This window comes from Dreissena polymorpha, chromosome 7, assembly GCF_020536995.1.
Source record: "Dreissena polymorpha isolate Duluth1 chromosome 7, UMN_Dpol_1.0, whole genome shotgun sequence".
Lineage (NCBI taxonomy): Eukaryota > Metazoa > Mollusca > Bivalvia > Myida > Dreissenidae > Dreissena > Dreissena polymorpha.
Genome location: NC_068361.1, coordinates 76,078,661 through 76,091,815, shown reverse-complemented (window position 1 = coordinate 76,091,815; position 13,155 = coordinate 76,078,661). Strand labels below are relative to the sequence as shown.

General features: G+C 37.0%; 1 protein-coding gene and 1 long non-coding RNA gene across 2 annotated transcripts in view; both read left to right on the top strand.

Moving 5' to 3' along the window:
* The window catches only part of LOC127838190 (uncharacterized), a 451,449-nt gene that overhangs the window by 59,315 nt on the left and 378,979 nt on the right, over positions 1 to 13,155 (top strand). The window lies entirely within an intron of this gene.
* Positions 619 to 1,994, top strand: LOC127838186 (uncharacterized). Its single transcript, XM_052365779.1, has one exon. The coding sequence runs from the start codon at positions 1,199 to 1,201 to the stop codon at positions 1,814 to 1,816; it is 618 nt and encodes a 205-aa protein (XP_052221739.1). The 5' UTR covers positions 619 to 1,198; the 3' UTR covers positions 1,817 to 1,994.

Sequence of the window (13,155 nt, the reverse complement as noted above, 5' to 3'; positions counted from 1 at the left end):
ACAAGTACTAGTTTTGATTATTAAGAATTATTCCACCATAGCGACCAATTTATTAAGCATGAGCGCGATGATTCACGATACTATAAACAATATACATGTAATCAAATAACTACCGGTATGTCCGAAAAACCACTACAACATGTCTGTTCGAAGAGCGCGCTTATTAATATTTCAAATATGTACGGCGTGTGTGGCCATTGACTCGTATATTTTCATTTAATTTCCATTCTTCTTGTGTATTTCTGTTCTATATCTATATATATATATATATGGTTAATAATATCTTATAATGCGAAATAAACCACGAAATCTGGCGCAACGTAATTGATTTGCATGTGATTCTGCTAAGAACTGTTCAGAAAAAGGCATTTGCTGTCTCATTGATATAACTCTTAATTTTTAATCAACCACAACCACAATCGACGCCGTATATCTTAAAAAAAAAATATTTCTTGTTACTATTATTACAATAAATTCAAAAACGAATCATTCGTGCCGAGTCAACAATTAAAACATACATGTTCAGATGATAAAAAACTGACACCGTATGTACCCTTTTAAAATCATACAGTCATGAATAAAAAATGCCAACAAATCTGTGAATAAGTCCCTTTAAACAGTTCACCGTATTGTTGATGTAGATGTAATGTGTCAGTTGATCTTCGATCACTCCAAAGACATCTATTAGCAACGGGGTATACGCGAAATAATGGACTGGATTACAGCCTGAACACAGATTAACGCTAATCTGCTCGTTAATCGGAGTTTAAGAACAATGTAGAGGAGTACAGTGCGGAGATAGGGTGCTGTATATTCATGTGTTTGCGAATTATGAACTGAAATTTGTTTAAATGAAATTTTAAGCATTTAAGCACCCAGTGGAAATAACAATAATATATACGTTCTGATGTGACTTTTTGCATGTTGAAGAACCCAAATAAACGTGGTTATCTTCTCTAATTAAGGAATTAAAGAAGGCGGAAACATTAAATATGGTGATCACTTTATCCTGTTCAACTTTTCGTTTTCGAGATAATAAATACCGAACTGACAGAAACTGGGTTGATTTAGAGATTTTCAAGGATTTATTGGCGGAAATGAAATTTTAATTGTCTGTGAATTATAGCGGAGCTGAATACGAGTGTTTTTGTTCGTTTCTGTAACTCTTTCGTTGGATATTCAATATAAGAAGCCAAAAATGCCGTTCGAAATAGGCGGGAAAGGCGACCCTATGCACGTGACGTACAAATACGTCCTGAACAACGACATCCGCTACATGTACAGCGGATATCCGTTACGCTACAATGGGCGCCAGTCGCCGGACTATCCGAACTTCGACATGCTCCGCTTGGCGCGCGAGAGCTCGGACCTAAAGCGGAAGACGCTGCAGATATCGCGCTTCACGGACCAGAACCCGTTCACGCTCCCGAGGGCGCCGGCGTTCCGCGACTACAGCCGCCATATGGTGAACGGCATTGTGGAGCGTCTGCTGACCAACACGCCGCGCTCCAGCACGTCGAGTCTCGGCAAGTCCTACGAGGATCGCCGCTGCGTGTCTCAGCTCCGGGAGCCGCTTAAGAAGGACATGTATCCAAGCTACCGGTCCCTGTCGCCGGAACAGGTGAAAACGGTCTCCAACAGACTCTATCATACACACACGCACATGTCCAACCTGAAGGCGCGAGACCGCGACGAGGTGCGCAACACGCTGCCGATCATGAAGAACAAGCCGGATCCGGACGGCATCCGCCGGAAGCCGCACCGTATGCACACGCATCCCTGGAACACCACCGGCATGCCGGCTGTAGATACATGATGACATTGGTAGCTAGGCAACACTTTTTTTATTGTTCTAAAATATTTGTTTAATATAATTGTATATTATTTTTTTATATACACAAATTTACCATTAATGGAAAGAAGCCAAATGTTTGTGAAAATGAACAGAAGAACTATTTGTGTACATCTTGTAACTTTGTTAAACGTAAAAATTCGTCGTAATTCTTCATGTTATTTATAAAATGCCGCTTCGCTGCCGGTGTAGCTGTGAACTTGCATAGTTCTTAGGCGAGAGGACATGTTATCTGTGTTAACATAATTTTGTAACTGAACGTCTGAGAGCTGCTTTTGTCTGGTAATTGAACGTTTAAAGGTTAGTTCTCTTAGAGTAGCAGAACGTCTAAATGCTTTTTCTAGGATTGTATTAATGTTGAATGTTTGTTCTGTTCCATTGAGTCGTCCGTTTAACGACGCTTTTGGCGGTACTGTTTTTCAGCTTCAAGAATTAGACATATTCAACACATTGAATGCCCTTTTCTTTTAAAATAAGCCATTTCATGAAAAAAACTAATTGTTTACGTGTGTAACAAGATGAAGACTTGCGCAAAAAACACGTTACTTTTCTGTATAAATATTTGGTCAAAGCTTTGCTTAACCCATTTTTGCCTAGCGTCTAGAAAAAAGGCCTTAGCAAACAGTGTAGACCCAGATGAGACGCCGCATGATGCGGCGTCTCATCAGGGTCTGCGCTGTTTGCTGAAAGGAATTTCTGTAAGAAATATTCTAAATATAAAAATAAATATACTAGACACCCCTAATTTTGGAAATAAATTGACCCAATTTAGAAGGATGGGAGGGTCCACTAGGTATAAATTGGTTAAAATAACAGATATGAGCCGCGCTTGGAGAGAACGGGGCCTAATGCATATGCGTAAAGTGTCGTACCAGATTAGCCTGTACAGTCCGCAGTGGCTAATCAGGGACGATACTTTCCGCATTTGCTTCAAGTTCTCGTTTAAAGGAAGTCTCTTCTAAACAACAATCCATTTAAGGCCGAATGTTTCGTCCCGTATTATTCTGTGTGGACTGCACAGGCTATTGTGGGATACACTTTACGCACATGAGTTAAGCCCTGTTTTCTCAGAACGAGGCCAATATAATGTCCATAATCTTACGCAGATGAATTGCCGATCAGATACGTACATTAACCCTTTGCATGCTGGGAATGTCATCTGCTGAATTTCTAAAATTAGCATTTTCTTCGATTTTTTTCAAAGAATACTATCAGAATAGCAAACAGTTTGGATCCTGATGAGACGCCACGTTCTGTGGCGTCTCATCTGGATCCAAACTGTTTGCAAAGGCCTTCAAAATTTGGTTCCAGCACTGTAAGGGTTAAAAATATGATTCTAACTCAAGACGCAGGAAACCATTTGATACGGCAATTCTGTGAGCATTTGCCAAATTAATTGTTCACATGGTTGATCCAAAAGTCCGTTCATAAAGGATTATACTTAGTATGTGAAATCCTCTTTCGGAATGATTGTAGAAAACAGCGAGCAACAAATCTGAAGTTTGCGGCACAAGCTTTGGGTTTAAGTTTCAAATGTTATTGTAAGATTATTTCAGTTGGTTTGCATGTGTTTATATAGATATAATTAACTGTGATGTTTTATACTTATCGAGCTATTATTGTTTTGTCAGTATATGTTTACATTTGATTCAACAAACCACATTTGTTGCACATCAAGAGTCGTCATAGCTTCTATGCTAATGTTTTTTTCATTCCATTTACTTCACGTGTTGGTATAATTTAAAATGATGCAGAATGTAAAACTATGTGTACGTGTGATGAATTCAACGGTTATATATTTTGTATTGTTTATTATTTAATCGTCAGATAAAGCATTATCATGATGATCACAATAAATTGTAAAATTGTTGTTTGCAATATGTTTATGATTATGCTATATTGCAAGTGAAATTGAAAGCAGAACGTACAAATGCAGAAAAGCAAAACAATAAGGTATGAAGATGTTAAATACATGTAAAAGCATCATCATCGTCACCAACATCATCATCATCTTCTTCTTCTTCACCTTTATCTTCATCATCTTCATCATCTCTTCAATGACGCGAAAATGCCCATAGACGTTATCATCATTATTATTAATTGTAGAAACAGCGGCTTCTGCAAAAGCAGATTAATTTACAATATTGTCTACATCGTCTTTTCTTTTGACCTCATTATCATCATCATTATCCCTATTATTATAATGTTCATCGTTATCATTATCAGCAGAGGCAGCAGTAGTGGCGATGATTAGAAGCGGCAGGCTCATAACATTACATTACATTCCTCATTAATAAAGTCTTCTTCTTCGCCATGTTAAGCTTTATCCTTATCATCATCATTATCAAAATTCGGACGGCAACACCATCGGATTCGTATTCATAAATAGTCAGAAAATAATTAAGGAACAAGATAATGTCATATAATGTATAAGTCGCGTCATGCCAACATGGTTCTTATGCCATATGCCTAGGTCCAGTCCAGTTTGCTCCTGGCCAGACTGCTGCACGATTGCGGAGACCTATCTGGAGCTACGCTGGCCTCAAATGGATAAGTGTCTATTTTCGCATGACGCGTCCTAATACTGTATTTGCTTTCGTTGTTGTTCTGTTGTTTTTGTCTGAGTACATGTAGCTCAATAGTCTACGTTTTTCAACAAGCTAGATTGTGCAGTAAATATGGACCGTGCTCTGTGAAAAGGGGGTTTAATGCATGTGCAGTCCGCACAGGCTAATCAGGGACGACACTTTCCGCCTAAACTGGATTTTTGCTAAGAAGAGACTTTCTTGAAACGAAAAATATCATAAGACAGGAAAGTGTCGTCCCTGATTAGCCTGTGCGGACTGCACATGCTTATCTGGGACGAAACTTTACGCACATGCATTATGCCCCCTTTTTACAGAGCCCGGCTCATATATCAATGTTTCACATTTTCATTAAATGAGGGTTAAGGCGAAGTATTTCTACGTTGAAACATGTCTTAAAATTTACCTTGTAGTGCAAATACACGTACAAGTTGTTCGGTATTCATTTATTGTCCAGTCAATCACGTGTCGTAAAAAACACTTCCTATCGACACCGCATAATTAATTGCATGCAATATGGCTTTAATTGGTGACAATCTGTTTATTTAAACTACACAACTCTTATTGTTTGCATAAATCCACGAAGACGGTATTAAAATCAATCAATCAAATCTGTCGCTCTGTAACCAAGTAGGGAACAATAATATAAATCTTTTCCTTTCGCTTTCGTGCCATCATTTTGCTCTCGTTAGTGATCATACAAAAGTAAGGCCAAACTTAAGTCACAGTTTCATGTCCTGTTTAAAAAAATGGAAATAACTGATGAGAATTCTGTTTATCATTTAAATAAAGCTAACGAAAAAATCCACTATCTTTTTATTTCCTGCAAACAGAACTGAACTTTAAAGTGCCATTATTTTAAGCGCTGTAGTATTACATCAAATTCTGCTTGCAACGCCACAAGTTCTATTAAAGTTCTGCGCTGCCGCTTCAAAACGTGATATTTGACAATGCCGCTACGTTAAATTTAGAAGGAAACACATCAAATAAAAATTTGGTGTGAAAATAACGAGAGTGGTGTGTGGCGTTCTAGTTATAACTCTTTCAGTGCTGGAACCGAATTTTGAAGGCCTTTCCAAACAGTTTTGATCCAGATGAGACGCCACAGAACGTGGCGTCTCATCAGGATCCAAACTGTTTGCTATTCTGATGGAATTCTTTGAAAAAAAATCGAAGAAAATGCTAATTTTAGAAATTCAGCAGACGACATTTTAGAAGACGAAAAATTTCCCAGCATGCAAAGGAATGTGGATATCGACGCAGCACAACGTGGCACTCAACAGGTATCAAGTTAACTTAAAGTTGTGTTACGTAAGGGACACATAATAAGTTATTTGTGTGTGTTGTGTCACGTGTATCGTGACATATGTGCAAAGAGGTACAGCACGATATTAATTGGACCTATTTTCAAACGTGTGCCGCGTTGTAGTGAGAATTATGGTTAAGTGAATTTAAGTATCGGCATACCTGGTGCGTTAAACAACGTAACTTTATAAGGCGGCAAAAACACAGCACTATGACAGGTGTTGTCCATAACTGACATTAGTAGGTGAACATTTAATGATGAACAATCTTAACTTTCAGTAAAAAAATGCCCTCTAAACGGTTGGACAGTGCAGCTCTGATTGGAAACTCGTCCCGAATTTCATGAGTCAGGTAAGTTAATTAGATAAGACGCGGAAGGACCCCATAAACTTAAAAACACACATGAAAAATCCCCTAAAACAACAGTTTACGTTTTATTGGCCTCAAGAAAGAATACAAATTGCATTTAGTGTTTACCAGATGCGTCGTTGAATAGGTTTTTCAAAAGGAGGTTCAATATTTGTACAAACACACGCAGAATTTACCTAAAACAATAATGCGTTTTATATAGAGAACGATGACTGTGCGTGTCTGTGATGTCCGCCATTTTGCTCCTACATAACTCTGCGATCAATTGATTCACAGATCGATGTTCCGATTAATTGTCGATTGAACACTTGAAACTGTACATATGAGAAATGCATAAACGACTGCGACAGTGCACTAAACAAATAGCTGCTCGTATTGAATGTTTAGGCAACAATACAAATAATCACACTCCGTATGAATTACTGCTCACTCGACTATTTAGCAAGGGATATTGGTCCTGATTTGGACAACTACTTCATAAATTGTTCTTAAATAATCCCCCAATAATATGTTCTTAAATAATCCCCCAATAATAACAATGGCATGTATTTTTGACGATCGTTTAATTGTAATCGACATTTAAATGGACACTTTATTGTGCATTAGCGCTTATATGCGGCTATTGTTTGAAATCTAGATTTATATGTGTCTTGTTCTGTCAAAATTGGGCATAATGCATGTGCGTAAAGTGTCATCCCAGATTAGCCTGTGCAGTCCGCACCGGCTTATCAGGGACGACACTTTCCGCCTAAACTTGATTTTCGGCAAGGAGGGACTTCCTTGAAACTAAAAATACCATAAAAGTGGAAAGTGTCGTCCCTGATTAGCCTGTGCGGACTGCACAGGCTAATCTGGGACGACACTTTACGCACATGCATTAAGCCCGATTTTCTCAGAACAAGACACATATAATCTTGTTTGCATTTTTATCTAACTAATTGCTCGTGAGGCATATTTTGTTTTAATGAGCATTTTCAATTGCTTATGAATCTTCTAATGTAGATTTTAAATCTGCTTATATATGTACTCTTGAAGACTCAGCTTGGCCTGTAAATGAACTCTGAAATACACAACCATAATGAACTGTTTTGAAAGTGATTAATAAAACTGACTAAATAGTTTCATTCACGACGCACATTTCATCTTTGGTTAATGTTACGACTCCGCATTCGTCGTATTGACCACGGACTCTCGATTACATATATACGCTCCGTGCATTGACCAAACGTAGTCAACTGGCTATAGTCGGAGAAAGAGTAACGCGGGTTTCTTGTGCGAAAGCAACACTTATTTTTATTTCTTACACTGAATACTTATTTTCAACTTCAATGTATTGCCAAGTGTAACGATGGTTACATAATGAAGGCTCCGTATGTACTTTATATGTAAGATACACATGTAAGATACAATTATTGAAATAATATTCAGTGAGCTCTAATCTTGAAATAATGAATTAAACTCATGAATTTTTGTTAACGCACCAATAAGATTTGTTCATGTCTCGAAATTTTATCACCATAATGAAAACATCACTTTTAGATTAATTCTCTGTTACTATTATCTTTGATTTGCTTAGGCTACCTTAAAATCGGTTTTTGTTTAATTAAGCTACATCATTTATGATGCACCTGGAAACCACGCGCATCGCAAGGCAATACCCGTATACATAAAAACGAACTTTAAGACCAATCTAGTATTGTTTTCCTATTCGGCGTCATATCGAAGCATTGGAATGTTCAATTATGTTCCTCTCCTGTTTGCAGCCAATGTTGCAGATTTCCCACACCTCTTAACAGTTCCTGTTTTGTTTGTTATTTGTGTCTATTGTTTACATTGATATTGTTTATCCTGCTAAGGTCATATTTAAATATCATTATTTTAAATAACATTCTTTCGATCAGAAGATTTTGAAATGATTTGCTTAATACAATGATGAAGTATACTATCTTACTACATTGAAACCCAATCGTGGCTTTAAAAATCAAGATACATCGATTCCTTATTCATTTAAGGTTCATTAAAAGCTTTGAGGTTTAAATTAATCAGTGCGGTATAACCTTTTGACTGATGAGCTTTTGTTTATTAATTAACAAAAGTTTATCCGAAGTAATTGAAATCTATAAGAAACATAAAAGACTGTACTCAATTTCAAGAAGTTTAGTTTTAATTTTAAACAATAACTCGTTATTCTCTTCAAATGCGACATATTTACTCAATAGATGTAATAAACTTATCTCTGAAGCGGTCGAATGCATTAAAATATTCGTATTTAAAACAGCTCGACCACCATTGTTTTAACCATCAGAAAATGTGTATCTTTGTATGCCATCGGATCAGTATTGTTTGAAATTTAAAAGAGGGTAGAAGACTGTCGATATCCGGTCACGATACCGAGGCTTGGTGTCAGCTTATCAGACGATGATTGGGGGCGATAACAGCAGACACCCTGCCGAGTTGGCAGACCAGTTTACCCGAGGTTTGGCCTCGCGACTATATGCAGAGTTGGCGGGTTTTATTGCCACCTACTTCTTGCTGTATATTTACTGTGTCATGTAACTTTGTAACGGTAGCCGATATAAAGAACTATTAGTCTATGCTGTTGAATAATAGTATCTGTGTTAGTTTAAGGACTGATTATTTTATTTACATTTTTGTACTAAACTAAACAAGATTAAAGAGAGTATATACGATTTTAATGTCAATATTTTGTTCTCTCGCATTAAAGGGGCCTTTTCACAGATTTTGGCATATTTTGAAGTTTGTCATTAAATGCTTTATATTAATAAATGTAAACATTGGGTCTTAAAAGCTCCAGTAAAAAATCAAGAATAAAATTAAAACAAGGAAAACAAAGTAGCCGGTACCAGGGCTCGAACCAGTGACCCCCGGAGTTCTGGAGTTAGTCTGAAATAAAAATGCATTAGCCCCCTCGGCTATTCCGCCGTGCATACACATAATAAGTATTTTATACCTTATATAAGCAACCTTCGTAGTTTCGTAAATTTAAACGACAACAACAGAACTCTCCAAATTATTCAATCGTTTCGCGTTGCAACGCTTTATAATTTTTATGTTTTCAAATCGGCAAAAGATACATGTAATGGCTATATTGGACTATGGTAAATGTTCAGTAATACTGTTTCCTCACAAATATCATAACTAAAACGAAAATTTGCGAATCTGAAACAACTTTTTTTCAATTTTGTCAATTTACCAAACCGTGAAAAGATCCCTTTAAACCAACATATGAAAATGAACGAGGAATTTTTTTATTTTTTTTATTCTTAATATTTTGCTACAAATCAAATATTGCTTACTTAAATGTAAATTATAACAAACAGGTTTACACTGATACCGGAATGTTTACTAGTTTTTGTAGCAGATTGTGTATGAGCACGGACTATATCGTATTTTCCAACAGATAACATGCTTGTTTAAACTACGCAATTAGTATTGTTTGCAAAATCAATGCACACAAGACAGTTATTTCAAATTGAATGAAACAACTTTCGTTTATTTACTGGTACGTCTTGCGCTGAACTTTTTATCCTCGTTCATCAACGCTTTATCTGTTAAAAAAAACCTGCATGCGTAATAGCTTTCATTTGTGGAAATATCTTATAAAGACCTTTTCACGTTTTGATAAATTGAGAAAAATCAGAAAAAATGTCTAAGATTCGTTGTAGTGATGATATTTGTGAGGAAATAGTATTACTGAACATTTACGATGCTCTAAAATATCTATATATGCATCTTTTGACGATTTAAAAACCTGATCATTATAAAGCGTTGCAACGCGAAACGATTGAATAATTTCGAGAGTTCTGTTGTTTTCGTTATATTGTGTGATACTACGAGTATTGCTTTTATAAAGTATAAAATACATTTTTCATTGTATGAGCACGAATGGCCGAGTGGTCTAGACTTTTACTCCAGGGGTCAGTGGTTCGAGCCGAGTTGAAAGTTACTTTTTCTTACTGGAGCTTTTGAGATCAAATGTTTACATTTATCAATATAAAGCATTTAATTACACACTTCAATACATGAAACAATCTGTGAAAAGGCCTCTTTAAATATAACAGCGTGTAAATTGAAATGAGCCAAGGGTGTCTCTGGTCCCGACAATGACAGACACAATCTCGATTTGTTCATGTGTGATAGCCGCCTTACCTCAGCAAACTTGGTTGTGGTCATCTTATTGTAATTTTGCTAAAGTTGAAACACAATATTGCTACAACTTATCAAACGAAGCAGAACAATTCCATTAGAAATGAACTGGAATGATATAACTGAAATGGATTAAGTCCAGGAATCCATGAACATTCACTTCGGCCAGTAAACGATCAATTGTGTTGACATGTGAATTTTCTAACTTTTACGGCGATTAAATAGGTGGGTAATGGGTAATTTGAATATTGCTTTTACATGTAATTCAATATTTACAAACAAGACAAATAAATACCAATAATTGCCATTAGGCCCGAGTTGAATCTTTAGTAGGTACCGGTAAGTACATTTATCTTAGTATTGTCTGTGAAAACACACTCGCCAGCACGAGCCGATTTGATCGTATAAAATCCTAAGGACACAAGTGAATTCGACAATATGTATATCTGCCGTAGCGGATCATTCATGCTTAACCCATTTATGCCTAGTGGACTATCCCATCCGTCTAAATTGGACCAATTTATTTCCAAAATTATGGATGTCTAGTATATTTATTTCTATATTTAGAATATTTTTTACAGAAATTCCTTTAAGCAAACAGCGCAGACCCTGATGAGACGCCGCATCATGTGGCGTCTCATCTGGGTCTACGCTGTTTGCCAATGCCTTTTTTCTAGACGCTAGGCATATATGGATTAAGTGGTAACGCACTGGCTCCACAAACCAGGTGTCATGGGTTCGAGCGATCTGTTCCCACTAGCCCGTATACAAGGTGCTTCAATGCGTTCATTAACCCATTTATGCATAGCGTCTAGAAAAAATGACTTGTAAGAAATATTCTAAATGTAGAAATAAATATACTACACATCCCTAATTTTGGAAATAAATTGATCCAATTTAAAAGGATGGGATAGTCCACTAGGCATAAATGGGTTAAAATAACCAGAAACGCGACTGGAATGGGGCTTCACCCGTATCTTGTATCAAGCAACTCAACAAACACGCCTGCTTGGGGCGATGTTCATATGGTAGACACAGGGCAGGCACTTGAAAAACTACAGTTCATACACACACACACACACACACACACACCGAACGCATATGCCGAAGGCTGAATGTCAACAAGAATGAAACATTGCGACAAGCCAAGTAATTAAAACACAAAATACAGAGTCGTATGAATTACCCAATGAAATGCACCTATTGTGTAGGTAATGCTATATACCTATTACACGTATGCCCTTGTAGAATATATCATATCCTACTTGTATCTAAACTCTTCGAAAATCTCGATATCGGATTAAAACATGTTTGTGATCATCATCGCGATGGTCAACAACATGATTATGACATGATGATATGTGTACAGTCGTATACTGTTGTAATGCACTTCAAGAAGTGTTACTTGTACACATTGTACAAGTTGTTATTGAAAGTAGTACAGGTCTTTTGCGCGTGGTATTGGTCTTTTGCACGTGGTAATGGTAAGTCTTGAATGTAGTTTTGGTCGAAGAAATGTACGTAGAATTCAATACGTAGATATTGCCTTGTGCTAAAAGTATCGATCTTTTACACTAAGTAAATAGCAATTAAAGTCTTTTTCACATAGTAATGGTAAGTCTTTTGCAGTCTTATAAAGCCAAACAAACAACCATTGAACGCGACTGGGGTAAATTCAGAACTATGCGAAACAAAGTCGTTGCCGAAATTAGACGCGCTAAACTTAAGCACCATGAAAAGTTTGCTGAAAAGCTTCAATCAACGCCAAATTCTAGATCATGGTGGTCATGGTTAAACATCTTAATTCGACCCAATGCAAATTCATCTATACCCTCACTTATCGATAACGATTCAATAATCGAAGACGACATACAAAAGGCTTCTGTCCTCAATAACTTCTTCACTGAACAAACGCGCCTTGACGAATCAGAAGCACCTAACCTAAGCCACTAAACTTATCAGCACAACAAATCTCTGAGTTCTCTCGTGGTTACTCCAACTGAAGTCGAATGAGTGCTACGGGGCCTGCCCTTAAACAAAGCTGCTGGCCCAAATTCAGTCAACAATCGCATCCTGAGAGAACTTTCAACTGAACTCTGTTCCCCTAAGCGATATTTTCAATACTTCTTTACGCACCTCTGTATTCCCAGAACCATGGGAAGAAGCTTTTGTCACCCCAATATTCAAATCAGGAGACTCAACTAACCAAGCCAACTATCGTCCTATCTGCCTACTAAGCACACTTGGAAAAGTATTTGAAAGAATTGTATTCAAACATACATTTAACTTTCTAAACACCCTTCATATCTTTTCCCCGTTACAATCTGGATTTATTCCTGGTGACTCAACAATAAACCAGCTAACGTTTCTATATAACTTATTTAGCGAGGCTATCGACTCTGGAAAAGAGGTCAGAGCTATAGTCTGCGATATTAGCAATGTATTCGACCGTGTATGGCATAAGGGATTGTTGTTCAAGCTTAACAATATAGGCATAAGAGGCAGTCTTCTAACTTGGTGCAAATCTTACCTTACAAACCGCAAACAAAAAGTTGTTCTCCCAAACGAGAATCCAATTGTTCTCATATCAACGCTGGAGTACCCAAGGACTCCATTTTAGGGCCTCTTCTTTTTTTAATCTTTATTAATGATATTGTTCTAGATATTAAAGCCAACATCAGGTTATTTGCCGACGACACAAGCCTTTATGTTGTAGTCGACAATCTAGTCCACGCTGCAGCTACACTTAACTCCGATCTCGAAAGAATCAACAAATGGGCTAAAACATGGCTTGTCTGTTTCATTCCTTAGAAAACGGAGTTAATTATTATAAGTCGCAAGACAAGCACAATTCAACATCCCCTGTATATATGAATA